Raw genomic sequence first — 26,704 nt, forward strand, 5'->3', positions numbered from 1 at the left:
CCCGCCGGCCGCGTCCCGTCCGCTCGCTGCGAACCAGGAGTACCCTCTGCGCACCCCTGGGCTCCGCTCTGGCCCCGCTGCGCCAGACGCAGCTCTGCCCGACGGCGACATGGGTTTTCCCCCAGTCCCGGAGGCTGGCAGCCGGCGCTGGAGGCCTGTGCTCCTCGCCTTCTTCCTGGCTGCCTCCCGAGGTAAGGTTGGCGAGCCTGGGTGCGGGGGAGGAGCACCGGGAGAACACAGCGGGCAGGGTAGGGGTCACAGGTCAGACAGGGGTGCCCTGGGAGCCCCCTTCAGCCCCCTGTGACCCACCGCACCCCCCACGGCAGAGAGGCTGCTAGGACTACTTGGCAGCGGGCAGCAGCTCTCTGCCAAGTGCCCTGGCTGGGTGATGGGCACATCTGTTTGCTGACAGCTGCCTAAGCGGCTGCCTGTCCAAGCCTTCCCAGCCCAGAGAGTCCAGGGCACGAGCACCTTCTGCCGAACAGGAGGTGGACCCGGTGGAGACAACCCAGTGTGTTCTAGTGAATGCCCCTGGCATTTGACACCTGCGGCATCTCCCTGCCCCGCCTTAGGGCTCCAGGATCTCACACGGTAGGGGAGTTGTATACTCACAGCCACTGTCCTATACCCTGGTGACACTCACGGTTGAGCCTTGGTGGGCACTGGTCAGTGTGGCCACTGGTCTACCGCTGGACATGCACACCCCTCTGAGGGTCTGAGTGCTGAGCGGTTAGCCGATTCCCGGCATTCTAGCAAAACTGCCCTCGGGGGGACTGATGTAGGGCATGCGCTGGGGAGAACATGGGGGCATTTCCCAGCTCAGTTATGAGACCCTTCCTTGGATAACTTATAGCATCTTTCGGGCCTCAGTTTCCTTAGCTCAAACATAGAAGCCATACATGGGAAGGTGTCACTTTCCTCTTCCAAAGTCCAGACTTTCACAGCTCTAAGTGGTATCCTGGTCAGGACACAGGGGCTCCCTGAGTTGGGGGGTGGGCAAAGGAGGTCCTGGCACCCATAGTCTGGCCGACAGTTCTTGTCTGTCTAGGATTGGAGAAATTGCATCGTGAGGGAGGAGGGGACCAGCAGGCAGCCTATGGAACTCAACTTTTAAACTTTTTCCCTGGGAAGGCGGAGGGAAAGTGTGAGTCATGCAAGGAGTCGGAGGGAGGCAGGAGGGAGCTGGGGAGCTTGGCACGGGACCCAGTGGGCGAGTCGGAAGAAGAGGAGGGAGCGGACGACAGGGTAAGAGCAAGAGGAGGAGCCTGAGAGAACCTGGAAAACACCTCAGAAACTGAGGGCAGGAAGGCTCATGCCATCTCAGCGCTGGAAGGCTGGCCTGGCCTCCTATGAGGAGGAGGGAGCCCACACCCCGCAGACATGGCTGCCTAAGCCCTCGACTGGGTGCTCCCCAGGAAGAGTCCAAGCGGGCGGGGGAGCAGTCTCAGCACCAAGGCCATGGCTCGTGGCAGACATGGTTTCCCAGAGGAGCAGGGGATGGTGGCAGGCAGGAAAGCCAGCAGCCCACTGGCTACAGAGCCCTGCCCTGTCCCAGCCTCTCCAAGTGACCCTGAGAGGCCGTCAGTTCTCTTAGCCCTGCCCTGGGTCCTCCTCTGGCTGGGCTGCTCTCTGCTCAGCAGCCCCAGTTTGGGAAACTGAGCTCCAGAGGACGAGCGCACAAGGCACTGGCTCACAGAGCAGCCAGCAGCACGGAGGCTCGGAGCCCCTCGCTTCGTGTTGTCTACACAGCCCGGAGACGTCCCAGAGACAGCTTGGTACTCCATCTCTTCCTGGGCCCAGCTCAGGGAGATAATTAGGGTTTGAAGCAGTCTTCCACTGAAAGGAGTCATGAGAATTCTTAGGTTTGAACTAGTCTGGGATTCAGTATTCCTAACTGTAATATGGGTGTGCTAATGAGTATTCATGCTGCTACCTAGTAGAGTGTGCACCAAGGGGGCTAAGAGATGGGCAGGCCTAATTGCAGACATGGCCCAGAGGGTCTGTGAACTGAAAAGACCTGCTTACCAGGCCGCTAGGTTCCTGCCCTGGGCAGGTTTGATGCTTACCAGCCCACTGAGGTATTGGGTTGCCCTGGGCAGGATTGATGCTTTGGGAAGGTGAGATGGGGTGGCTGGTGCAGACATGCTCTCTAGCTCCTGGGGCCGGGCCAGCACCGTGGAGAATGGTGGTGGTGAGCCTGATGCTTAGGAGCCCAGGAGAAGTTGCAGATACCCCTTTCCTGGACCTGACTCAGGGTGAGATGGGTGGAGGGAGGTACCTAGGAGGCCAGGACCCAGAAGACCCCAAGGATGGCAGAGCCTCTTCTTCCTCTTTGGCATCCCTAGGGCCTATGGAAGTTATTGACCTTGCCATGACCTCACAGGCTGACCCAGGAGTCTCCAACTCTGGGTCTAGTCCATGGAGGTGCACTAGAGAAGGAGGAGCCCATCCTTCCCTGTATGGTAAGCAGTGTTGCAGGCCCTTGTTGAGTAACCCAATGGTGCAAGCCTCTGACACAGCAAAGACTAGTCTTAGGAAATCCACAGTCCTCTGCCCAGAAGCCCTGGGGTGGAGAGAAGCAGCCTTGAGGCCATGAAAGGGGTCCCCAGCTATATTGGGGAGCCCCTGGCTGGGCTGGTTGCTCTCTTTTTCTCCCAAACGGGGCAAAGGTTCCCTGCTTGGGTCTGACCTCCAGGGACAGGGTGGCCCCAGTGGGAGGTACACTGCTGAGGGGTGACCTCCCTATATGCAACACACACAGGGGGTCTTAGGGCCAAGCAGACTGAGGGAAAGAAGAGAGGGAGGCAAGGGTCCTCAGTGCCCATCGGGTATACTGGCAGTGACCCCTCAACCAGCACTGACCAAGTCCCAGAGACTGAGTTTGAGGCTCCAGGTTTTAAGTTAGCTGTTCATCCAGGAGCAGTCTGGCCTCACCAGCGGAGGGGGACCAGGAGCAGTGGGACAGCTTCTGATAGAACCTGGGGACCCCTCAGTAGCAGTGCTGGCACATGCAAGGCCTTCCTGATGCCACCATGTGTGAGAATGGCGAAGCTAGGGACTTGGAGTCGTGTGCCCTGCCTGCCAGGGTTTCTTGTACAACCCGTTACTTAACAGTCCAGCTCAGGGAGGCAATGAGCCCTCCATTCACCTCTCAAGATGGCCCTGTACTGCTCTGTGATTTTGTGCATTGCTCAGCATGCCTGAGCAGGTTCTATCATCTCTCCAAGAGGCACGATGACAGTGCCTCCCCCAGAGGCTGTGGCGAAGGGTACACACACAATATAGCACCTGGCACCTGCTTCTGGCTGTGTGGTATGATTCTGTCTCCTGGCTTTTGATGGCTGCATGCCACTGGCTTACTGTCTTAGCTCCTTGCTGCCTTAGCTCTTAGCTAAGCTCCTTAGCACTCTTGCTGTCCAACAGAGTGCCCAGAGCACGGGAAGGCACTGACTGGCTTCCCTGGGGCAGGGCTCTCTAGAATCCTGGAGGTCTGGGGTGCTGAGTCCAGCCCTTTGTGCCACCTCTATGCACTTTGAGTCTGAAATGCCCATGCAGGTGCCTGTAGAGGCTCCTCTTAAGGTTCCCTGGAGATGGGGACTCTGCAATTTCAAGGCAAGCCAGGGTTTGTTTGCCTTCTTAGGGTCTTGTAACTGAGCTTAATGTTCAGCCTATTTTACTTTGGCTGGCCATCCCCAGGGAGAAAAACAATGGCCACCTTTGTGCACACCAATAATTCAGTAATGAAGCTGCTCTGCTCCTTAGCAAGCCAGCCTAGTCTCTTAACCCTTCTACATAGGATCTTACTTCTCATGGGGACCAGGGGGTCAAGTCCTGCCTCTGCTGTTCACTTACTATGGGACCACAAACACACACTCCCTCTTTATCTGAGCCCTGAGTAGGCTGGGTGACAGGGTCTCAGCAAAGCTGAAGACATGCTTCTGAAGGGTAATTCCATGATGGTGTTTCCTGACCTTCAGTCCATTTCTTCACCACCTTGGGGATTTCTACAGTGTCTGCCTATTACCATATGTACTTTAAAAAATCTACTCATTTCTTTTACTTAGGTAAATAGATTTTAAAAGGAAACTGTATATCACTTGCCATAAATGGAAAGCCAGTGTCACTTGCCATAAATAGAACAAAATCATAAAAGTGCATAATAGGAAAACCAAATATGGTAAATTCTGATTGGAAACTATAGCCTGGAGAAGGCTCCAAGCCTGCTATACCTTGCAAGGAAGAAAAGACGACGAGCTTAGCATATAATAGAGATGTTTTGGAGATACATTGGTATCAAACTAGGACTTTCTCTTTGATGTAATCAGGACTGAAAGAGAATTGAAAAGGGAATAGCCTTCTCTCTATGTGATTCAATGTTATTTAATGCCATCAAACTGAAAGTAAAACTCCTTATGCTGATGCCGTCAGCGCCTCTCCACTGCAAAAGAAAACTCCCCACTGTGCAGTGGCAGCTGGTGGCAGGGGGCAGTTTAGCTCTCCTAGAAGAAGGGAAGGAGGGCAGTTTCCCATCCTAAGAGGCCAGGACAGGGTTAGCAGGCCAATCTGGGCTTCTTCCAGACCCCAATTCTCCCGACCCCCCCCCCCCCCGCCATTGCCTTCTCCAAATAAATACAGTGGCTCTAGCTGGGTCCTTTCCTCATGCTGGGACCAGCTGGCTGTCCCAAGAGGGAGCTGGCAGCCCCATTGGCCAGGTCACACTGTACATCTGTAGGAAGGAGGTGGGGACCGTGGTTAATCCTCGGCTACTTCTACACTGCAGACCTCAGGAGCCAGATGACCTGGGCTCAAATCCTGGCACCACCAAGTACTATTTGTGAAACTTTGTACAAGTTACTTAGCCTCTCTGTGCTTCAGTTTCCTCATCGGTAAAGTGGAGATGGTCACAGTCCTACCTCACAGAGAGCAGGGATTCAATAAGGGAATCAATGTAAAAGTGATCAGAATGATGCCTGGCACAGAGTAAGCACCTGCTGCTGCCATGACCACCAAGCCTCCTGCACTGAGGGGCAGGCACAAAGAGATATGAACCTGAACCTCAGGACGTCCTCAAAGCACAGGATCTTGAGGGGAGCTTGCTGGAGCTGGCAATCTGGGCTACACAGAGCCGTCCTCAGGGAAGGCCTGGGAGAGCTGAGGAAGGAGCCATCCAGAGAAGTGGTCACCGGCACAGCTCTGGCCAGCCCCAGGCTCTCCCTGGGGAGGTGTGCTGGCCAGCAGCCTCCAGCCCCAGAGGCAGCGATGCTTTCCCAAGGTGCTGGAAATGCCACTTCCTCCCATAGAGCCTGGCTTCCCCTTCCTAGACTCCTTGGTCTGATGTGAATGGACATTTCCTGCAAGAGGAGGTATCAATAAACACATCTGAGATGCCCTTTGTCCTCACCGGCTACGGAGGCCCACGGGCGGACCTGCCAGCTTTGGGCCCTCAGCCCCTTGCCCTGGAGCTACTTCCTGGAGCTTAGCGCTGGAATCAGGACCAGTCCTGATTGGTCCTTACCTCTGTTGCCCTCTGTGCTCGGCATCTTGATAAAGACAGAGCCTGGCCTTTCCTTACACCCTCATGGACTGCCCTGGCAGGGTCCATTTGGGGTCCGCTGTGAGGGCGAGGACCTGGCCTTTTGCATCTAGCACAGGGCCAGCAATAGCAGGCCATGAGTAACTGTTTACTTACAGCCCCTAGCAGCTAGACAGAGTCTAGCTGTTTGGGTGGGGCCTTCTAGGCCTGACTAATTGAACCAGGGACCCACCTCCAAAGGCCAGGGTGTTGCCTTGGTGACTGTGGGCTAAGTTCATGCCTGGTCAGGGAAAATAAACAGGCCTGTTTACATGCCCTCCCCCCCACCCCCACACCCATCCCATGCACACCCAAAGGGTTTCACGAGGTGCCTGCTTGCGGGGGAAAGGGGTCACAAAAACTAGCATCTTGAGATGAAGCCAAACAAGAACTTTCTCTTAGACTAGAATAGAAGCTTTTACAAGAGGCTCAGCCCCTCTGTGGCTGAGGGTCCCATTGCTAGAAAGTGGCAGAAGCAGGACTGAATTCTGAGTGGAAGTTCCTTAAGGAACTCTGCACCCCCATGGCCTCTCTGCATTGGGCCTGGCTCAAGTTTGGACCTTAGTAAATATTTGTGGAATGAAAGAATGATGTTTTTGCTTTGGGTCTGAGGCAGAGCAAGGATGATTGCATGGAGAGCGCAGAAGTCAACTGGAGGTCAGTTCACTCTGAGTAGCTAGAGGATGAAGTGTTAGCCCCACCCGCTGGAGGGGTGGAGGGCTCTTCCTGTCTGCAGTGTTGGCTTGTCCAAGGTGTGGGCCTCTGTTCAGCCACATAGGGCTGTGTGGCCTTGGGCAAATCACTTCACCTCTCTAATTCTATTTCTTCCTCTTTAAAATGGGGATAATAAGAGCTACCTCAGAGGTTATGAGAATTAAATGAGTGCCAAGTGCTCAGCAAGTCCTAACATGTAAGAAGTGCTCATAAATGCCTGTGGTCATCTTCGTATTGTTGCCCATTCTTGTCACCCTTCTCTGCCCTGAAGAAAGACAGCCTTTCTCACCTGCCACAGGGTTTCAGAATTGGAAGGTGGCTAGGAATGTGGGGAGTCTCTCAAGATAGGATAAAGAAAGGGAGACCCAGAGAAGGATGGGACCTGCCCAAGGCACACAGTAAGGGCATGGCTAAGTGGGGACTGGGGCCCAGGGATCTGCCCACCCAGGCTAGAGTTTTAATCCTAGACCTAGAATTACCCCAGGGTCACAACATTCTTCCTGCACGTGCTTCTGCAAACTCACCCAGCAGCAGGGTGGTGGTGGGGGGGTGGGGTGGGGCTGGGCCCTAAAAACAGCACAGTGATGGATGGTTCCCACACAGGCACAGGCTCAGCCTAGGGCCTGGGGCCTTTTCCTGTTCCACATGCTCTCGGCCACCCTGGAGCCAGGGGCCTTCCTCCCCAGTCTCCGACAATGCCCCAGGTGTCCAAAAGGATCTGCTGCTTACAATAAGCAACATCCTCTGACCAAATAATTATAATTCCAGCTGGGCTATTTATAGCCCCTGATAACACACATGTGTATGTGCAGTCGTGGAAGGCATGGGGCACGTGTGTAGTTTTCCCTAACACTGTGCCCTTGCGAGTCCACCTAAGGACAGGCTGCCCCTGGCCTTATTCTGGTTGGAGTCTCAGACACAACAAACAAGATGTTTTCTCTCCCCGAGGACAAGTTCTGTGGACATCTGGCCCACACCATCCAGTCCGTTTGCTGGAACTGAATACTCTCTCCCACACCCAAACCTAAAGCCCAGTGTAGCTTCTCCTTTTTCTAAAAGGGGAAGAGGGCCTTCTGGGGTGCTTGGGGTGTCAGGAATTGAGCAATGACCCTCCCCAGCTCTGTCTCTGAACCCCACTTCTGTGATCCCCTGTGAATCTGCAAAGAAACTGCCTCTTGGGCTGAAAAGCACGTCCCCACTGCTTTCCTGGGGAATTCTGCGGTCCCTAACATCACTGCTTGGACCAGGGAGGCCCTGGGCTGGTGCCCCATTGGAGGCCCTGCTGCTTGCTCCCACCCTGCCCCATCACCCTGTGCTCACAGACACCTATCCTGCCCACAAGCTAGCCTCATCTTGCCTACATATTCGCCCCACCCCATCCACACCTCTGTCCACTTGACAGTCCCCACCCTGCTCGGCTCTGAGCTCCACTTCTTGCTTCTGCCTCCACTCACCCAGACCTGCGCCCCTGGCCTCCACTGAGCCAGCCTTCTCCTGGCCCCCAGGGTGTGCATGCTCCTGCCAATACTGCTGGATCTGGATTCGGCTCACACCCTTGGGGGCAGTTCTGGGGATAAAGATAATGTTGGGGAAAGGGAAAATGGGGTATCAGTCAGGAGAAGTGCTGGTGGGAGCTGTCACATGGCTGGCTGGAGAAAAGGGGGAGCACAGGGCAGAGCTAATCCAGGTCCACTCTTTGGGTGGGTTTTTGTTCTTCCTCAGAGGGCCCTTTCTGTGACTACTTCCCACTTTCATTTATTGGCACAGCCACATTCAGTAGCTCGGTTTCCACTGGGGGCCTTGGGTGGATCACTTTCTCTCTGAGCCTGACTGTTATATCTGTAGGACAGTGGCCTTGGGGAGTGGAATGCCTCCCTGGTTAGAAACCAAGGAGCCCACTCACGGACCAGAAACTCAAATGTCCGTGGGACACTGATGGGAAGAGAGTGAAGCAGACTAGGGGGAAACATTAGGGAGAGGTGGGGTCTGCGGCCAGCTAGAGCGCCAGGGCCCCATGGGAAGAGGAGGCTGCTGCTCAGTTTCAGTTGACAAGTGCCTCACAGGAAAGCTGTGTGTGCTTGCGCTCAGCTGTGTCCAGCTCTTTGTGACCCCCATGGACTGTAGCCCACTATGCTCCTCTGTTTGTGGAATTTTCCAGGCAAGAGTACTGAAGCGGGTTGCCATTTCCTCCTCCAGGGGATCTTCCTGATCCAGGGATCAAGCCCAGGTCTCTTGTGTCTCCTGCATTAGCAGACAGATTCTTTACCACTAGTACCATCTGGAAAGCTGGGTTTAGTGTTAATGTTCTGATTTTCAAAGAGAAGCTGGAAGTCAGAATTTTCGTATCAAATTCTTGGTCTTTAAATTTTGGCAATCTCAAAAAAAAAAAAAAAGTAAAATACTTTGAGGTTCAAGTAAAATATATTTGAAGGCTGAATATGGCCTGTGGGCTGCCAAATTCTGAATTTTTTTCTTTTAGTACAGTGTCTAAGTGCTTGAGTTTAATTCTGATTCTGGTATTTTCTCTGTGAACTTCAGTGAGTTACTTAACATCTCTGTGCCTCAGTTTCCTCATTGGTGAGACAGGAATAAAAATAACACCTGCCTCACTGGGTTGTTGGCCATGCCCATCCTATTTATTATTCTTCTAGTTCTAACTAGATCCTTCTTTACCTGAAGCCCCCATGCTTCAGGTTCTGAGTTTATACCCTCCAGAACTTCAGGCAAACCACTTTCCCTTTCTTGACATCTACATTTCTCTCTGAAAAGGAGATGAGCATCTTGACTAAAGTTCTGACGTTTTTGCTCACCTTGGCAATGACTTCCCAAAAATCTGAGATTCCTAGACATGGCTCCGTCTCACACGCAGGTGCCAGGAGTGGGAGGCTCTGGTGCGTCTCTGTCCTTTTTACCCTCTGGGGCTTAAAACTCCACCCTTGCAGGCATATTCTTTGGGGGAAATGTCTTTCTGCCTCCTCACACTCTGCTTTAAATATGCAAGCATGCCAAGGTTGGGCCACAGCTGTTATCAGTCATTCACACTTTGGTGAGAAAGGATTCAAAGCAGGCTTCTCTGTTCTATTTTCACTCCTAAGAAATGTCTTTTGAATTGCAGAAATGACTTAGAGACCTATCTAGCTCCCAGGTATCAAGCCCCAACTTTCAGAGCATTTCACATAAATTATCTGTAGTTTTGCCTCAACTCTGGCAGGGAGCTGTTCCACTGCTGTGTTTTACAGCGAGGCATCTGAGGCTAAGAGTCTATGTAACTCCCAGCTATTGGACTCCTTTGCAGGCTGAGCCCATTCCAAAGCTACAGCAGCTGCCTCTCTCCTGACTGGGCCAGGCTTTCAGCTCCTCTGGGGAGGGGTAAGGAGACATGCTGTAAAACAGGGAGAGGGCGTCTGGAAAGAAGTGGTATTATTATCTTGGGTTTAGGCAATGGCAATGGAAGGGGCATATCCATTTGGATCTTGTACATATTTCCAAACCCTCCTTCCCTGTCGGCCCACAACAACCCCTGAGATGCCAAATAAAATGAAAACATCGCTAATGTCTAGTAACTATAGCTATCGCTCCGCTGTCTGCAGAGGGCATGAGAGCTCACATAGCGTGTTCTCCACTTTCCCTCATTCTGTCCTCTCACAACCCCACTGTAGCTAATATTTTCCTCCCTGCACACATGAGGAAACTGAGGCTCACAGCTAGACAGAATTTTCTGTTAAAGGGCCAGTGCTTTGGGGGGTCAACATGGTTACATGCTGGGAGATGGGGGAAGGGTAAAGAGGACCAGGGGATGGCTTCATTTGCTTATTGAAGCAAAATGAACGAGAAAATGTGTCTAAGAAGACCAGGTGGCAGGCAGGCGCCTGGATGAGATGACCTTTTCTTCACACCTGTCCTCGTCCCTGAGACACCTCGGGTATTTCTGCTTTACTGCCTCCCAAGTGCTGGGCTCCTGTCTGTCCATCAACCCCAAAGACCCTCCTTCCTTTAAGAAGTCTCCTATCCCCAGGAAGGTCATGTCCTCTTTCCTTCAAGTGCCCTGAAGGCTGGCGCGGCTTTGCCCTTTGTCCTGTGGGGTTACTTTCTCAGGATGTAGGACTTGTCTACCCAGCTAGGCCATAAGCTCCCACGGGAGGCTCTGTCTTCAGCATCCAGGTGAGACAGAGCCCCTGGCACAGGCCTCACATGGGCAGATGTGCCTTAGTGCTCACTGATGAGGGGGGTGTGGGGCAGGCTGGCCCCAGGAGTGGCAGTAGATGCTGATGGCCCCCAGAGGGGTGGTCCAGGGCAAGGGGCTGCTGTTCCCAAACTGCCTTCTGCTTCTCCCACCTGATATGTTGAGCATGGGAACTGCAAGTGCCAGGGGCCAGGTCTGGGCAGAGCCATGGTGCCTGCAGTGAGGGGACGGGAGCTGGGGTCAGCACACATGTCCCTGGGAGAGGGACACTGCGGGCCTGGCCCACCCTGCTGCCTGCCTGGTGTCTCGCCTATGCCTCATCCAGCTTCACCTGGGGAGGCTCCTGTGGCTCCTCCCACACAGCCTGGAGGGAGCTGGGTTCACGAGCAAAAGAAGAAGCTGAGGCTTGCGGAGGTCAGCTGACTGGCCCTGAGCTTGTGGCTGGGGAACCCATATCTTTGAAGCCCCAGGCCGAGGTTCTTCCCTACTCTGGTGGGTACTGGGAGTGTTGCCGGCTCAGGTGGGTGACGGGCTCTCGTCTCTCTGAGCAGGCCTGGTGACAGCGTTCAAGATTGCCACGCCCTATTCCCTGTACGTGTGTCCTGAGGGACAGAACGTCACCCTCACCTGCAGGCTCTTGGGCCCCCTGGCTAAAGGGCACGATGTGACCTTCTACAAGACCTGGTACCGCAGCTCGCGGGGCGAGGTGCAGGTCTGCTCAGAGCGCCGGCCCATCCGCAACCTCACGTTCCAGGACCTCCACCTGCACCACAGTAGCCACCAGGCCAACAGCAGCCAGGATCTGGCCCAGCGCTATGGGCTGGAGTCGGCCTCCGACCACCATGGCAACTTCACCATCACCATGCGCAACCTGACGCTGCTGGACGGCGGCCTCTACTGCTGCCTGGTGGTGGAGATCAGGCACCACCACTCGGAGCAGCGGCTCTTTGGAGCCATGGAGCTGCAGGTGCAGAGAGGTGAGCCCCTCTGTGGGGTGGCCGGGGGCGGCTGTCACTGTGGGGATGGTGTCTGAGCTTGTCTGGGAGGATGAGGAGAGGACCAAGTGACTGGTAGGGGGTGGCGCTGTGTGTCTGGTGGTGTGACACTGTGCCAGGGGGTGTCTGATTCTGTATGGGTGGCGCTGGTACTCCAGGGGTGATGGATGCGGTGTGAGGATGTGGAGCTGTGAACACCTCTTTCTGGGTCGCTGGGTGTGATGGAGAGGAAGGGCATACAGGGCTCTGTTTAAGACAGTGGGGTTTTTTGATGGGAGAGAGTATAGGAACTAGTGGAGAAGGAAACGGGAACCCACTGCAGTATTCCTGCCTGGGAGATCCTATGGACAGAGGAGCCTGGCGGGCTGCAGTCCATGGGGTTGCGAAGAGTAGGACACGAATGAGTGACTAAGCACATGAACGTGGGCTGGGAGTGTGTCTGCTCACGACAATTCCAGGGCTGTGATATATGACCTGCTGTGTGAGTTAGGGGGTGGGGTGGGGTGTGTGTGTGTGTGTGTGTGTGTGTGTGTGTGTGTGTGTGAAGACAAGGGGCAGTAGACTAGATAGAGGTGTGGGTGTGGGCAGGTAGCCACACATCCATGGGGGTGTCATGGCGATGGGCAGGGCTTGCCTGGCTGTGCAGTGAAAATATGCCTCTGTGTGTGTGTGTGTGCAGCTGGGCCAGCACTGCCAAGGGGACACGAGCAAAGGTACCTGTGACAGGAGCAGGGCATACCAGCCTGGACAAGTCTTCCTGGCCGCCAGGGTCTGACGCCCACTTAATGACCCTTCTCTCTGCTCCCACAGGCGACGAAACACTATCCAAGTGCATCGCGTACCCACCCTCCTCCAACGAGAGTGAAAGTAAGGAACCACCTCTTGGCTCCTCTGGAGTCTCTGTTCTTCTCTGTCCTTACCCTGGACCCAGACTTCATTCTGAACTCTGACCTCATCACCCCAAGCCCACAGAACCCCATTCCTCCTCTGTTGCTGCCGCCCCTCCCTTTTGCTTCCTCCTTCACCTGAGCCATTGGGCTGCAGCCCCCAGAAGCCCACGCCCCTTCTAAGGCCTGAAGTTTGAGGAAGCTGGCTTCTGAGTCCGACCCCTGACTCTTGGGTGAGGCTGTGCCCTGGCAGTGACCTTGGGTCAAGTGCCCCCATGATAGATACTGGGTGCCACAGGCTGCCGAGCTTGTTTTCAGTGGGGACCACTCCTCTGCCACATGGGAAGGAGGGCGGTGTGTGTGTGGGTCCTCCTGGCTTGGACTCAACCTTGTTCCATGTGTGTAGAGAGGGCGGAGGGAGAGGCTGAGGCAGGGGAACAGAACGACCTTTCCTAAAGCTCCTACTATATCTCAGGCAGTGTGCTAAGTCCTTCTAAGTATTGGTATCTTAGTGGCTTCTTACAAGAACCCTGTGAAGTAGGTGTCACCAACTTCATGGCACACTCATGGAAACAGAGGCCCAGAGAGGTGACATTACTGGCCTCAATTCACGCATCCCACAAGGAAAGCGCAGCTGGCACTATGCTCACCCCGCCTTCTGGAGGTGAGGTGCGCACAGCTGGGGAAGGAGATTGGCTACACAGGGTGGTGGGTGGCAGTCAGCCCCCTGGTGTTTGGCCAGAGGTACCCATGGAGGGCAGGGGCATTGCTCCGAGGGATGCCTGGGCACTAGCAGTCCAGGTGAGAATACCCAGCAGCTTGGAGACAGCAAAGGGGAGATGTCTTAGGGGTGCCCTCTCTTCTGACAGGAGGGGTTCTTGGCTTCCTCAGCCTTCTCTCCATTAGTATTTATTTGGCATCCAGTCCGGACCAGTTCCTGCCTAGGTCCTGAGACACGAAAGTGCAGGTCTTCTCCCTGCCCTCCAGAAGGACATCCATCACAGCTGAAGCCAGGGAGCTCAGCCAAAGCCAACCCCCCACTCAGAGGCCATGGTGACTTTCTATTCAAACTATTCTTTTTTTTTTTTTTTTTGAAACAACAAACAGACTAGCCAGGAATAAAATTAGAACACACTTTTGGTCTGAGCCAGACCCACATGGAACTAAGAAACTAAGAACAAGCCTCTTCGCCTGCACACCACAGAGCTCATGTGTGGCCTCGCACCAAGCTGCTGCCTTCCTCACTTCCTCCACTGGTGGCTCCCTGGGGAGGGTGGAGAGCGCCCCCCCCCCCACACCCACCCTCGGCAGCCCCTTCCTGCCCATGCGGCAGCCTCACGACTATGTGTGCACACACGTGCTGTGCACAGGACAGGGTAAGCCTCACCTGGTGGGTCCCTGAGTGTTCACTTCCCCATCACCCCTTCTACTATGAGCAACCCCCCAGTCCCACTTCTGCCTCCAAGGGCTCCTGCAGAACAACTCTGCCACTGCTCCCATTTCACAGATGGCGAAACTGAGGTTCAGATGGATGAAGTGAGTGGTTCTTAGTCTCCCAGAGCCAAGAGGAGAAGCCAGAGCAACCTGGTTCTCAGTGTGCAAACCCTGCCTGAGTACTGGGGCCCTCCCCTCTGAAAGCCATTCATTTTCAGAAAAGCACTCATTTTCTGAAAGTCAGCTGTCTTGGAGATAGTGACAAGAGATGCCAGAGGGGACAGTGTCAGAGAAACCAGGTGTGAAATGGAGAGGGAGTGGCGATCTGGGTCATTTTTCTTGCTCTAGACTCGAGAGCAGCAGCTGCTGGAGTTAAAGGAACAGAAGTCACCTGGGGAGTTCCAGGAGTTTGACTGATAAGAGCCCAAGGGTGAGGCAGAACTTGACTGCTGAGAGAAGGTCAGGCTTCCTTTGCTGGGCACCTCGGCTCTCAGGTTTTGACATATTCCTTCCTCTCCAAGTCATGGGATGGGCAGCCTCACTCTGCTCCCTGCTTCCCTGAACTACTGTCTGCAGGGAATTGGCTTCTTAATGGCCACAGGCACACGTTCGCTTCTGTCCCAGTTGTCAAGGGCAGGGGTAAAGTGTCAATCTGAAAGCTTCTTAAAGGCTGGAGTCCCCTTTCAGAGTCTGGGTTCTGGCGGTCTGGAGACGACAGATGTGAGGAGTCTTGGCACTAAGGTGGAAGTAGTCTCAGATGAAAGGAAACCCAGCTATACTCTGGGGTGGGGTGTGGGTGCTTTGACAGTGCTTCTGTTCTCTGGGTACCGTGTGTCCACTGAGCAGCGGGAGCACGCGTGTCCCTTTCCAACTCGCAGGGAGGCAGCCCATGTTATCAAAGGTGCTGAGTCAGGGGTCCAAGACTGAATGCTCACAGGCCAGGGAGCTGGTGGGGAGGACAGTACGGAGCAGCAGAGACTGGTGAAAACCCAGCTGCCAGTTTGTACATGCAGTTCCAACTGTCACACGCCAGGAGAGGGGCCCAGGGTTGCCAGAGTCACTAAATTTTCAAGCAAAGTCAGAAGTCCAGATTTTACTTGAGCTCTCAATTTTAAACTGTTGGCAACTAATAAAAGAAAAAAAAAAAGCTAAGTACTGCTGCTGCTAAGTCACTTCAGTCGTGTCCGACTCTGTGTGACCCCATAGTACGGCAGCCCACCAGGCTTCCCCGTCCCTGGGATTCTCCAGGCAAGAACACTGGAGTGGGTTGCCATTTCCTTCTCCAATGCATGAAAGTGAAAAGTGAAAGTGAAGTCGCTCAGTCGTATCCGACTCTTAGCGACCCCATGGACTGCAGCCTACCAGGCTCCTCCGTTCACAGGCTTTTCCAGGCAAGAGTACTGGAGTGGGGTGCCATTGCCTTCTCCGAAGCTAAGTACTAAGCTGGCCGTATTTGCAACTTGAGTCTATTCTAATGAAAGGCAGTGCGGTGAAGTGGTTAAGAGCACAGATCCTGAAATCAGTCAAGTTGCTGAACCTCCCTATGCCTTGGTTTTTTCATCTGTAAAATGGAGATCATGGTTGTATGTATACTTTTAAGGTTGTTCTGAGGCTAAAATGAGGTACTCTGTGTAAAGAAAGCACTAAGAACCATGCCTGGCACAGAGTAAGTGCTGTGTATGTGTTGGCTATTATTACTTCTAATGTGCAGTTCTAGGCCTGGCTTCCCAAATCACCTCATCCATTCCCCTGTACCAAGGCAGGATGGCAAGTAGATGGCAGGTGGACGCATATCCTGTTTTCTAACAGTGTGAAACATTCGCCTGGTGATCCATGTGCTTAGGAGGTCCCAGGGCTGACTGCTGGGTCCTGCCCTCTGCTGCACTTACGTTTGGAAAGACCCCAGTCCCTGCTATAAAGACAGGGGCTCCACAGCCAGCCTTGGTACCAGATCAGTTAATGATGCTTCCAGCCAAGAAGCTCTTTAGTTTCCCTTCTCTAAGTGCAGTCCGTGGGGTTGCAAAGAGCTGGACGTGACTTAGCAACTGAACAGTAACGACAGCAGCAAACTGCAGCCCCAATTTCCTAATATCTTGGGGGAGGAGGAAGGTAGCTGGTGCATGAAATCCCCATATCAGCTTGAGGCGGCAGGGGAGGTGATAAGAGAGGAGTGGGATGAGGAAGCCGGTACCGAAGGAGCCCAGGAGCCCCGAGCTGCTGAGGGGCTGTGGTTTTTCACTGAACCTGCGCCAGGAGGCTGGACAGCCCATCTCCCCGAGAAGCAACCTCTCCACCCCGCAGCACAGCAGATGTATGCTTTCATCCAGCCCCCTCCCCGGAACCAGGCAGTCCTGCTGAACCCCTTCCTCCGTAAACACCCTTGGGTACTGACAGGCCCTGGACAAAGCCTCGCTGAGCAGGCTGAGCCCCTTCTATCCCACCCCGCTCTGTAAGGGCCTGGCACACTGCTTGGTGCTGGCTGGGCAGCTGCCTCTGCCAGTGCCTGATCACCTTCTCGGCATGAGCCTGCCTCTGGATGGCTACAGGACCAGACACCTCCCCAACTCTGCCCCAGGTACTGGCCACACATGGGGGGCGGGGTGGGGAGCTGCGGCGAGGCTGCGCTCTGCAGAGGAGCCCATGGTCTCAGAGGGCAGCTGGCCCACAAAACTCCAGCCAAACCCTGCTCCCTGGGCCTAGCCTCAACTCCTAGCCCAGGCTATAAGGAAACCAAGACCTGATCCCCTAGAGGGGCCAAAGAGAGGGAGTCTTTGCTTGGGGACCACAGTCAGGAGAGAGGTTGGGCCAAGAAGCTCAGTGGTCACCAACTGGCTACACCGTACGCTGCTTAACGCCAGTCTGGAGGACACCTGCTTTGATGACCAGAGAAGGGTGCTTTGCAGCCGTTTTCTCAGTGCCCACAATAAGGTCCTGTGATGGAGTTCAGAGGTACTCAGATGTCTGAATTATAAAATGTTTTACTTTCAGTACTCTGCATCAAAGTGCAGCCTCGCTAAGATATGTGGGGAGCCTGCTTTAATGTGGAGCTGAACTTGCTTTGTAACAACAGAGCAACTGTCCCTGTACCGGCGGGTACTTCTAACGCACCCGAAAACAGCTTTTTCTCTTCCGAGGTCTGAACAAACCCTCTGAAAGCTTGTTTACACTGTCGGGTTGTTCAGTAATACAATGAGATAAAAAACAAGCCTTTATACCCAAATAAGTAGTGCAAAGGCAACAATGAGCCCGTTCACCTCCCCAAAGCTCCCAGGGCCAAGCTGACGCTGTGACAAGGTATTCTACCCCATTGTTTTTTTGTCAGAGGGAAGGGCTAAAATTGGGAAGGAAATGCATTTATGCTGGTTGTGGTTCTGAGGGCAAGTCTGTTCCCAGCTAAACTCCTGGAGTCAGCAGATGGACTCAAATAAAACCTCCCATGCTGTGGATGGGACCATGAAGCGGTACAACTATTTTTTTTTTGCAGGACAATTTAGCAATAGCCTAAAAAAAAAAATACACATACTCTTTGGCTCAGCACTTTCACTACTAGGTTTTATGTAGTGATGTACTTGTCTGAGTGAGCAAAGATGCCTATACAAGTTCATTGCTACATTATTAGTTATGCTGAGAATGGAAGCAACCTACATAGGCACCAGTAGGGGACTGTTTCAATAAACTTAGGTGAGCCCCGTGATAAGCCCTAGGCGGAATGAGCTAGATCTCTGTGCCAATACAGCTAGCTCTCGGTGTCCAAGCTGTGCTAAGTGGGAAAAGCAGTTGTCATGTGATCCCATATATGCTGTACATGCGGAGAATGTATCTAGATTATGTCTCTGGAGGGGGCCCAGGTACAGGTGGAGAAAGAAAATGTTGAATTAAAAAAAAAAAGTGTAAATTTGTGTGCGTGTAATTTCGAAAGCTTAAAAATATTTAAATTGGACAAGGATTCACATTTCCCTAGTTCCTGCCCCAAGATGTTTCCCTGTGAACGGTACATGTGAGATCACTTTTAGAGGCCCTGTCCTTGGAGCCAAGGGATCTCTCAGGGGATAAACAGGGCTTTTCATTCATTCATTTTTCATTGTGATAGAACATACATAACATAAAATTGCCATTTTAACCATTTTTAAGAGTACGGCTCAACGGCACTCATTACATTCTCGTTGTGTAGTTATCACCACTCCTCTGTTTGCACAAGTTTTTTATCTCTCGGGCTTCCTTCGACCTTGAGCTCTGTGACATGGGGCCTGTGAAGGGCCTGCTCTCCTCTTCAGGGAGCAACCACCTGCCCCAGGTGGTTGAGATGTTTCCTGCAGGCTATGAGGAGGCCCCTTCTCTTTCTCCCCTGTAGCTGCCTCAGCCGTAAGCGCCTGGCCTGATTCCTGGGTGCTCTGGCCCTCTTGGGGTTCCCAGACCTTCCACGCCTCTGCAGGTCACTGCGGGTCTAGCTGTGGGGCCTGGGTGAAGGCGGGCCCCCATCCTGCTGGGCCTTCCCTCTCTGGGCCTCAGTTTCCCTCAGGAGGAGTAACGGGAGTGGGGCCTGACTTGGCTGCCTCTGTCCATTCAGGCATCACGGCTGCTGCTCTGGCTACGAGCGCCTGCATTGTGGGTATTCTCTGCCTCCCCCTCATCCTGCTCCTGGTCTACAAGCAAAGGCAGGTGGCCTCCAACCGCCGTGAGTATCCCCGTCTGCCTGGGCTAGGTGGGGAGTGAGTGACCTGCCCCAGTGTCCCGCTCAGCCACAGGGAAGAGCCAAGGCGAAAGGCTGACCCAGTTCTGCTCTTCAAGAGATAAGAGCTGGGCTCCGTGGTGGAGAGGAGGGGACCCACTGGCCCCTGGCAGTGCTGGCTTGATACTCAACAGGGATCTGTCGAATGAACGAGCAGTCTTATGAAGTAGCTGAAACTTGTTTATGAAAGCGGTGTCACTCGGAGATTGCTGGGGGACCTGCTTTAACATATAGGTGGGTTTGTCTTTGTAGCAACAGTTGGGACAAAATGACCTTTGGATTATCAGAACTGGGAGGGATCTTCGAGATAACTAGATTCAACTCTTTCCTTTTACAGGTCACAAACCTAAGATCAGCAGGGTTAAATAACTAACCAAATGTTATAAAACTTAGTGAGTAAGACTCAGACTCAATGCTTTTCAACTCAGTGGTTTTCAGGGAGCATAGTTCCACCGCGTAATAAAAACACTCCGCATGAGCATCGTAGCTGAGGACCCCTAACTAGCAGGATTGCTGTGCCAGGTACCATGTCCAGTCTGCTATGTACATTCTCTCATGTGCTCCTCCTAACACAGTCCAGTCTTACTACTGGCTCCGTTTTAAAGCTGGGCAAACTGAGGCACAGAGCAGCTAAGGAGCTCCCTCAAGGAACCACTTATGAGCATGTGGTGGAGCCAGGTTTCCAGCTGTGATGCCTTTTCACTTGTCTCTTCGGGTGACAGTGCCCTTTGCCCTTCCTTCGACTCCACCCACAAGCCTCAGCCAGCCTCAGCCCTCCTAGAGCAGGAGGGCGGGCGCCCTTGCCTGGCCTCGCCAACCTCTTCCCGCACCGCCCCCCGCCCCTGCTGTCCGCAGCAGGAGGTAACTGAGGGGGGCTTTGGCTGGACTGGAACAACTGGACATCCCTCTGTCCCTCTTCAGTGGGTCACTCTCCCCCACCCCTCAGGAGGCCCTATTCCTCTCACAAAGCCTACCACAGTTTATCTACACAAACACCCCAGGGTTGGGGAAGGTGAAGAGATCTGGAGCAGAAAGAGGAACCCAGCAGATGAACCAGGGAGAGGCGTGGCTACAGAGCCACCCTCAGCTCCTGCTCATCCGTGGAGCGCTTCCATGGAGGTGGGGAAGGGATGAGGAGGGGCCGTGCTCAGGCAGGCTTGGCTCCCAGCAAAAGAGGTGCTTTCTGTCCCCTCTTACTCCAGACCATAGGTCCGCCTCCATCAGGGAACAGGAAACTGAAAGTGAAGCTGCTTAGGCGTCTCCGACTCTTTGTGACCCCACGGACTGTGGCCCACCAGGCTTCTCTGTCCATGGGGTTTTCCGGCAAGAATACTGGAGTGGGTTGCCATTTTCTTCTCTAGAGGATCTTCCTGACCCAGGAACTGAACCCAGGTCTCCCGCATTGCTTTACCCTCTGAGCCACCAGGAAGCCCCCAGGAACGGGGAAAACAAATTCCCGGCGGAGGCGGGCGCGGGGTAGGGGAGGGGCACTGCTGATCCTCACGGGGCCCCCCAGGGGTTGGGCCAGGGCTCTGCCTGTGTCCCAGGCAGGAGGAAGGAAAACCAGAGAGGGGACACCCCCAGGCCGGAACGCTGTGGCCGTGTCCTGAGGACACGAGCAGCCTGGGGTCAGCCCCCAGTATCTCCTGCTGCAGGTACTGGGAGACCTGCAGACTGAGGGCTTCACAAAGAAAGGGACAGATGAGCTGGGTGCTGAAAAACTGGAGTGAAAGAAAGCTCGAGGGGGTGCGGTGGGCCAGCCAGGGCTATGCCATGACCAATGACGAGCACGCCTTCTGAAACTCTCAACAAATTCCATTTTCACGATGGATGACAACTTCATAGCATCTTATCCCCAGATTTAATACATGCAGTAACAGGAAGGTATCAGTCATTTATCTCCTAATAAATATTTTTGAGGCCAGTCCTCTGTCCTCTCCAAAAAAAGACTTATGTGGTTGAAGGTTTAGAGACAGACACACGTGATGCCAGAGGGGACGATTCTAGAAAAACCAGGTATGAAATGGAGAGCAAGTGGAGATTCGGGTCATTTTTCTTGATCCAGATTTTAGAGAAGCAGCTGATGGAATTATGGCAGCAGAAGTCACCTGGGACACAGCAGGAGTGTGGCCCCAGGGTAGAGGCTGAGTGGCCTGGAGCACGGGTGGTGGCTCAGAGATAGGACTGTGTGTGGTGTGCTCCAGGCAGGGTGCTGCCACAGAGCTGGGCATGGAGGGAGTGCTTGGGAGTAAGCCACACTCAGAAAGAAGAGAAAGAGCAAGGCTTGGGAAATTAAATTAAATTAAAAGACGCTTGCTCCTTGGAAGAAAAGCTATGACAAACCTAGACAGCGTAATAAGAAGCAGAGATACTGCTTTGCCGACTAACGTCCGTCTAGTCAAAGCTATGGTTTTTCCAGTAGTCATGTATGGATGTGAGAGCTGGACCATAAAGAGGGCTGAGCATCAAAAAATTGATGCTTTTGAGCTGTGGTGCTGGAGAAGACTCTTGAGAGTCCCTTGGAGTGCAAGGAGATCCAACCAGTCCATCCTAAAGGAAATCAATCCTGACTATTCATTGGAAGGACTGATGCTGAAGCTGAAGCTCCAATACTTTGGCCATCTGATGCGAAGGACTTACTCACTGGAAAAGACCCTGATGCTGGGGAAGATTGAAGGCAGGAGAAGACGACAGAGGATGAGACAGTTGGATGGCATCACTGACTCAATGGACATGATTTTGAGCAAGCTCTGGGAGATAGTGAAGGACAGGGAAGCCTGGCGAGCTGCAGCCCATGGGGTCGCAGAGTTGGATATGGCTGAGGACTGAGCAACAGCAACAAAGTGCTGGGAGCACTGAGGCAGGCAGGGTGCCACAGAGGCCCACGGGCCCGGCAGCCTCCCTAGTATCAGGCAGACTTGGTTTCTTCAAGGGCAGAGGAGAGGATGAGCTGAGGGAAGGCAGAGGCCTGCAGGAAGCTCCACAGAGTCGCCCTGGTAAACAAGCAGCCATGATTCCGATACCACGAGATTTCAGGAACTTGTATGCAACGTACCACACAGAGTCGCCCTGGTAAACAAGCAGCCATGATTCCGATACCGCGGGATTTCAGGAACTTGTATGCAACTTCCCGTGGGTACTGTTTCTGCGCCCCTCCCCCACCACTTGTTTCCCCATCGTAATGCGCAGCAAAACTCTTCAAAAAAAAAACAAGAAGGGTCTGTGGGAGTACGTGGGGAGCTGCCAGAAAGAGGGAAGTTGGGGTAGTTGCATCTGGTTGGTGGCTGGTTTGTGGGATGGGGAACCTCCACAGTGGGGCTGGGTGGCAGCAGCTTGACTGCAGGGTAGAGAGTGGTAGCCCGGCTGAGAACTGATGAAGTCTCAGGCCCTCTAGGGTTCCTCTGAGAGATGTTGACCCTATTAGGCAATGCAGAGGACAGAACAGAGGGGACCAGGAACTCTAATCAGGAACTGACCTTGCAACACTCCTGCCCAGTAAATCATGGCTGACGACCAGAACGTGACAAATGGCCACACAGGAAACAACAGTTCAGGAGCCAGGCCTCTGGTTGATCCTGAGTGCCTAACATCACCACCGCTGCCTTTGGTTTCCTAGCTGCCCCACACGCTTGTCAAATGCATCCCAAGCTTAATTTATCATGGGTCAACACGGGCCGCTGAGCAAGGCCCCACCTGCTGGGTAGACACACAACACTGACCTCCTGGCTTCTTGAGGGAGCAGAAGTGGGATCCGGGGCTGAGCACGGCCCTGCCCAGGTTCACTCCCATTCCCGAGGGGTGTCTGCCAGCGAGGGCCAGGATGCTGTCTGGGAAAGCCTACCCTCTGTGACCAGCTGCTCTGTCTGTCCCTAGGTGCCCAGGAACTGGTGCGGATGGACAGGTAAGGCCCATGGAGACCTTCCTGCGGACACTTGCCACAACTGTGCCATCCCAGTCAAAGTCTGGCAGCCTCTCTCCTTGCCTTCCCTGGGCTGTGGTCTCTGCTGGGCAGTATCTATCTACACCCAGCTTCTTATACAGCAGTTAATGCGGAAGGGGTTGGGGGAACTTTATAGCCAGGACAGACTGATTCTCCTAACTCCAGTAGGTTCTTTCCCCTCTCCTCTCTGGTCACTGCTTATATCACAATGGGGCTGAGAACACAGACATGGACTTCCTGGTCCTCCCTGCGCTCTGGGCCAGCTGTCAGGAAGGAGGTATGTCCGTGCAGTAGGGCCCCGGTTTAGCTGCCTGGCACAGCTGGTTAGAAGAGCATTTGCCATCTGCCATCTGTGCCAACTGGCTGTTTGCCCTGCCACCCCTCACCCAGCTGGCTGGCTCCAACGCTGCTTGGATGAGCAGTGCACCTACCTTTGGGCCTCAGTGGTCAGCTGGGGTGGGGAAGGGGAGGAAGCAGCTAAACCCAGGCAGACCCTGAAACATGCAAAGGAGGTCAGCACATGTGGAGTTGAGGCCCCAAGGAGTGCAGGACACCCCAAGGAGAAAGCAGTCAGGCCACAAGGGCAGAGGCTGACCTAGCTCAGACATCGTGGTGGTGGGGAGGGCAGCTTGGGGATGGAGTGGATGGGGAGTGTGTGTGGTGTGCCCTGGGCAGGAAGCTGGCATTGGGCCTGGCATGGAGGGCATCCTTGGGAACAGGACATGCTCAGAAACTTGGCCCCAGTACATGTAACACCAAATTCAGAGCTCCTCCCTGGTGTCTGAAAGGGATGATATTTAAGACAGGTCACAGGAAGTCTTAGCTAGATCCTGCTAGCATCTCAGAATTAGAGCGGTCCTCAGAGGTTGTCCCACTCCTAGGGAGGAAGAAGGTCTCCCTTTAGCTCAAGACAAGCTGTGGGGACGATCAGTCCTAAGGCCATTAATTCTACTGACCAAAGAGAGACTTGTCCCCTGATTCAAGAGGCCAGTGTCCTAGAGCCGCTCTTACCTGGGGCTTCTTTCCTGGGCCTGGGGACAGATGGTCAAATGCCCTCAGCTCAGGGCAGGTGGGGAGTGCAGCCCAGCTTTTCCTCCCTGGCCCTGGAGCCTCCCTTCCTGCTAGGAGATGCTTCCGAGGCCTAGGGTGGGAAGGCAGGTGAGGGGAAGGGTGGGGAGGTGAGGGGAGAGAAGTGAGGCAGGCCAGGTGGGAGGTCAGAGGCCTAGCCCAGGCAGCACGCATGACCTCCTATCCTGCTTCTCCAGCAACAACATTCAAGGAATTGAAAACCCTGGCTTTGAGACCTCTCCACCTTCCCATGGGATGCTGGAGGCCAAGCCCAGGCAGCCCCTGTCCTACATGGCCCAGCGGCAGCCTTCTGAGTCTGGGCGGCACCTGCTGTCTGAGCCCAACACTCCTCTGTCTCCACCGGGCCCCGGGGATGTCTTCTTCCCCTCCCTAGGTGAGTGCTTCTCTTCCCCAACAGCGCTGTGACCGGCAGTGTACCGGCCACACTCCCCACCTTCCTGGGAATCCTCACAGCCTCAGAGTGTGGGATTGCAGCGGGGGTGGGGGGGGGGATGACAGATAGAGGAGCCCCCCTTCACTCTGCTTTTCCTTTCTTTTGCAGACCCTGTCCCTGACTCCCCAAATTCTGAGGCCGTCTAAACCAGCTGGGGGCCCGTGGGAAGTTGTGGCTGGGTCTGGGGCAGGGGCATTTGAGCCAGGGCTGGCCCTTTTACTGGTCCCTTCGGCCCTGGTTTCTTCCCTCCAAGCTGTAAGCTCAGACTCTTTGAAATACCCCTGATGGCCAGATCTTCCACCTCTCTGGATGGCAGAAGGGAGAAGGTGTTGGACAGTCCAGCCCCTCTCTCAAGGATGGTGAGAGGCTTGGATCCCACCCCAGGGACCTGAAATTCACCAGCTACTGATGCCAGATGACCTCTGTTCTCAAAGCCCCAGGACTGCCAGCTCCCGTGGCAGCCTCTCTCTCTGGGACATAAGCCCTGAGACCTGAGAGTATAGATGCGCACTGGGCAGACCTCCCAGTGCCACCCTCCAGGCCCGAGACACAAGATGTGCAGAGACTCTTCCCACTGTGGTGGGCCTGGCTCCCCACTCCCGCCTGAGACTGCTCATCCATCAGACTCACTCTGTAATCATGAGGCTCTGGGGCTAGGCCTGCCTGACCTGGCTGCCTTCTAACCAGCAGACTCTTTGAGGGGCTATCAACTGGTTAAACAAATCTGGGGTTCCCACTGCCTGTACTCTGGGTCCCCAGAATGCACTGGCCGGAAGCCCCAAAACAGGAAGTACACCCTGGGGCACGGTGACCACTGTGAGCCAACTGGCATCTCGGGCAATGGGAGCCAGGTCAGAGGTTGTACTGCCGCCCGCCATAGTGGTGAGTGGAGGGAGAGTGGGCTGGCGGGGGGCGGGGGCCTGCTGGGAAGGTTCAGAGGAGAGGGCTCCTCCCCTCTCCCTGTGGTTAAGAGAGCTGGTGACCACATAATGTATTGCCCAAACTATGACGACTTCTCAGTGTGAAGAGGGGGTGCTATTAAAAACTACGTGGGTGACAGTGTAAAAACCCCACGGACAGATTGTAAGAGCTGGGTTGAAATCCCTACTCTGCTTCTGAGGTGCCTGAGGCCCAGGGAGCCCTCCACCGCCACCCCCAGTCTTCGAGGACCTCTGTTCCAGTCACTCTCCACTGAGCCATCAGGGCAGCGGGACCCTGTTGGGTGGGAGGAGCGGGCGTGTCCACAGAAAGTCTGGGCCTGCTCTGCCCTCGACCCTCTGCTCCCATCTCCTGCTTCAGGCATGACCCGGGTTTGTCTTTATATACAAATAGGAGGGGAATCCTTTGTGGAATTTCAATTAAAGAGTTTTAAAGCGCGGAGAGGAGTGGGGAGGGAATCTCTGTACCCTGTGGGGTGAAAATGGGTGGTGGGGCCATTTGAACTAGACAGGCACCCCGGGCACTGCCCTGTGGAGCGTGTCATTTCAACTGGGCATTCGTCTGCCAGCAGCCTACGCTGGCTCTGCTGAGCTGGGCCTGGGTGCTGAGAGCCCGGGCTTCTGGCCAGGATAAGGGCCCGGCAGGCAGGGAGATGCTCCCCCTGGCCGGGATGGGGATGGGAGAGGAGCAGCAGCAATGAGCCCCGGGCCTGCACCTGGAGCCACGGAGCTCCCTTCTCAGGTCCAAGGCTGTGGGCCAGCGTGGGCCCTGAGCTGTACAGGGGGCTTGGGCCTCAAGACTGCACTGACGCCTCCAGTGGCCAGAACACTGAACCCTGGCTCCTGCTTTGTCCCTCCTCTGTTTTCTTTGCTGCTGTGGACACGCAGTGCCAGCTGCCACAAAGAGAGGGTGTTCTCTTCACAGCTTGTGGGGTCCCAGGGGCAGGGATGGGCAGGGTAATACTTGCTCAAGGCAGGGCCAGGCTACCCCTGGGGTTGAAGGACAAGCCCACAGACTAGACTCCTCATCCCCCAGTTCAGAAAGAATGTTCCTGCCTGGTGGGGAGGCTGGCCTGGCCCAAACCTCATCTCTGACCTCAAGGCAGAGACAACTTCTAAGAATTTGGCTGCCAGACCCCAGGCCCACCTGCCGCTGTGTGGAGAAGGGAGGAGGCCCTGGAGTAGAAAGACACCACACTTCCTCCCCAGCTTCCTCCTGCGTGGCCTCGAGCTCGAGCTCGTCTCTGGACACTTACTAGTGAATGTATAGCTTCGTGGTTTCCTGTTTTCAGCGAAATTTACTCTGAGCTCCAGCCTCCATCTTCATCCACGACAACACATCCTGTCCCTAGCAACCCTAAAAGCACTCCCCGCTACCCCAATGCTGTGGGGAAAGGCAGGGTACCCGGGTTGTCCCTCTGTGCTCGCCTCGGGTGGCAGTGCCTCTGGAGATGCCTGTGGACTGAAGGGGTGGGGAACAGGGCAGGGGAGCGAGAGCACGGTGCCTGCCTTTAGGGAGCTGGGAGGAGCCCTGGGAGGGAAATTTGTTTTTAGGCACTAAGTCATTGTTAAGAGAGGTATCAGGAATTATGGGGCCTGTAACCTCTTTCTCGATGTTCACATTTAGTAAAGATCTCCTGCCTGTATTTCCTGCAAGTGAGAGACGAAGGGAATGAGACTGACCCTCTCTGAAAACACACTGCAGAGACCACTGGAGATGCTGCTGTTGGATCAGGGGCGCCCTGCCTGGGAGTCTGTGGTGGTAGACTAGGGTGGGTATGCAGGAACCC

At 54.5% G+C, this 26,704-nt stretch overlaps 2 protein-coding genes across 2 annotated transcripts in view; one reads left to right on the plus strand and one right to left on the minus strand.

Moving 5' to 3' along the window:
• VSIR (V-set immunoregulatory receptor) lies at positions 1-25,348 on the plus strand. The gene is made up of 7 exons (XM_052639319.1): positions 1-191; positions 11,021-11,446; positions 12,275-12,331; positions 18,353-18,460; positions 22,388-22,415; positions 23,720-23,916; positions 24,085-25,348. The coding sequence occupies exons 1-7, from the start codon at positions 110-112 to the stop codon at positions 24,120-24,122; spliced, it is 936 nt and encodes a 311-aa protein (XP_052495279.1). The 5' UTR covers positions 1-109; the 3' UTR covers positions 24,123-25,348.
• Positions 1-26,704, minus strand: part of CDH23 (cadherin related 23) — a 388,293-nt gene that overhangs the window by 43,439 nt on the left and 318,150 nt on the right. The window lies entirely within an intron of this gene.

This window comes from Budorcas taxicolor, chromosome 5 (assembly GCF_023091745.1).
Source record: "Budorcas taxicolor isolate Tak-1 chromosome 5, Takin1.1, whole genome shotgun sequence".
Classification (NCBI taxonomy): Eukaryota; Metazoa; Chordata; class Mammalia; order Artiodactyla; family Bovidae; genus Budorcas; species Budorcas taxicolor.

Coding starts and splice junctions, on each gene's coding strand:
- VSIR (XM_052639319.1), top strand. CDS start 110: ATGGGTTTTCCCCCAGTCCCGGAGGCTGGCAGCCGGCGCTGGAGGCCT. Junction 192..11,020: donor CTTCCTGGCTGCCTCCCGAG/GTAAGGTTGGCG, acceptor CTCTCTGAGCAG/GCCTGGTGACAGCGTTCAAG. Junction 11,447..12,274: donor GGAGCTGCAGGTGCAGAGAG/GTGAGCCCCTCT, acceptor CTGCTCCCACAG/GCGACGAAACACTATCCAAG.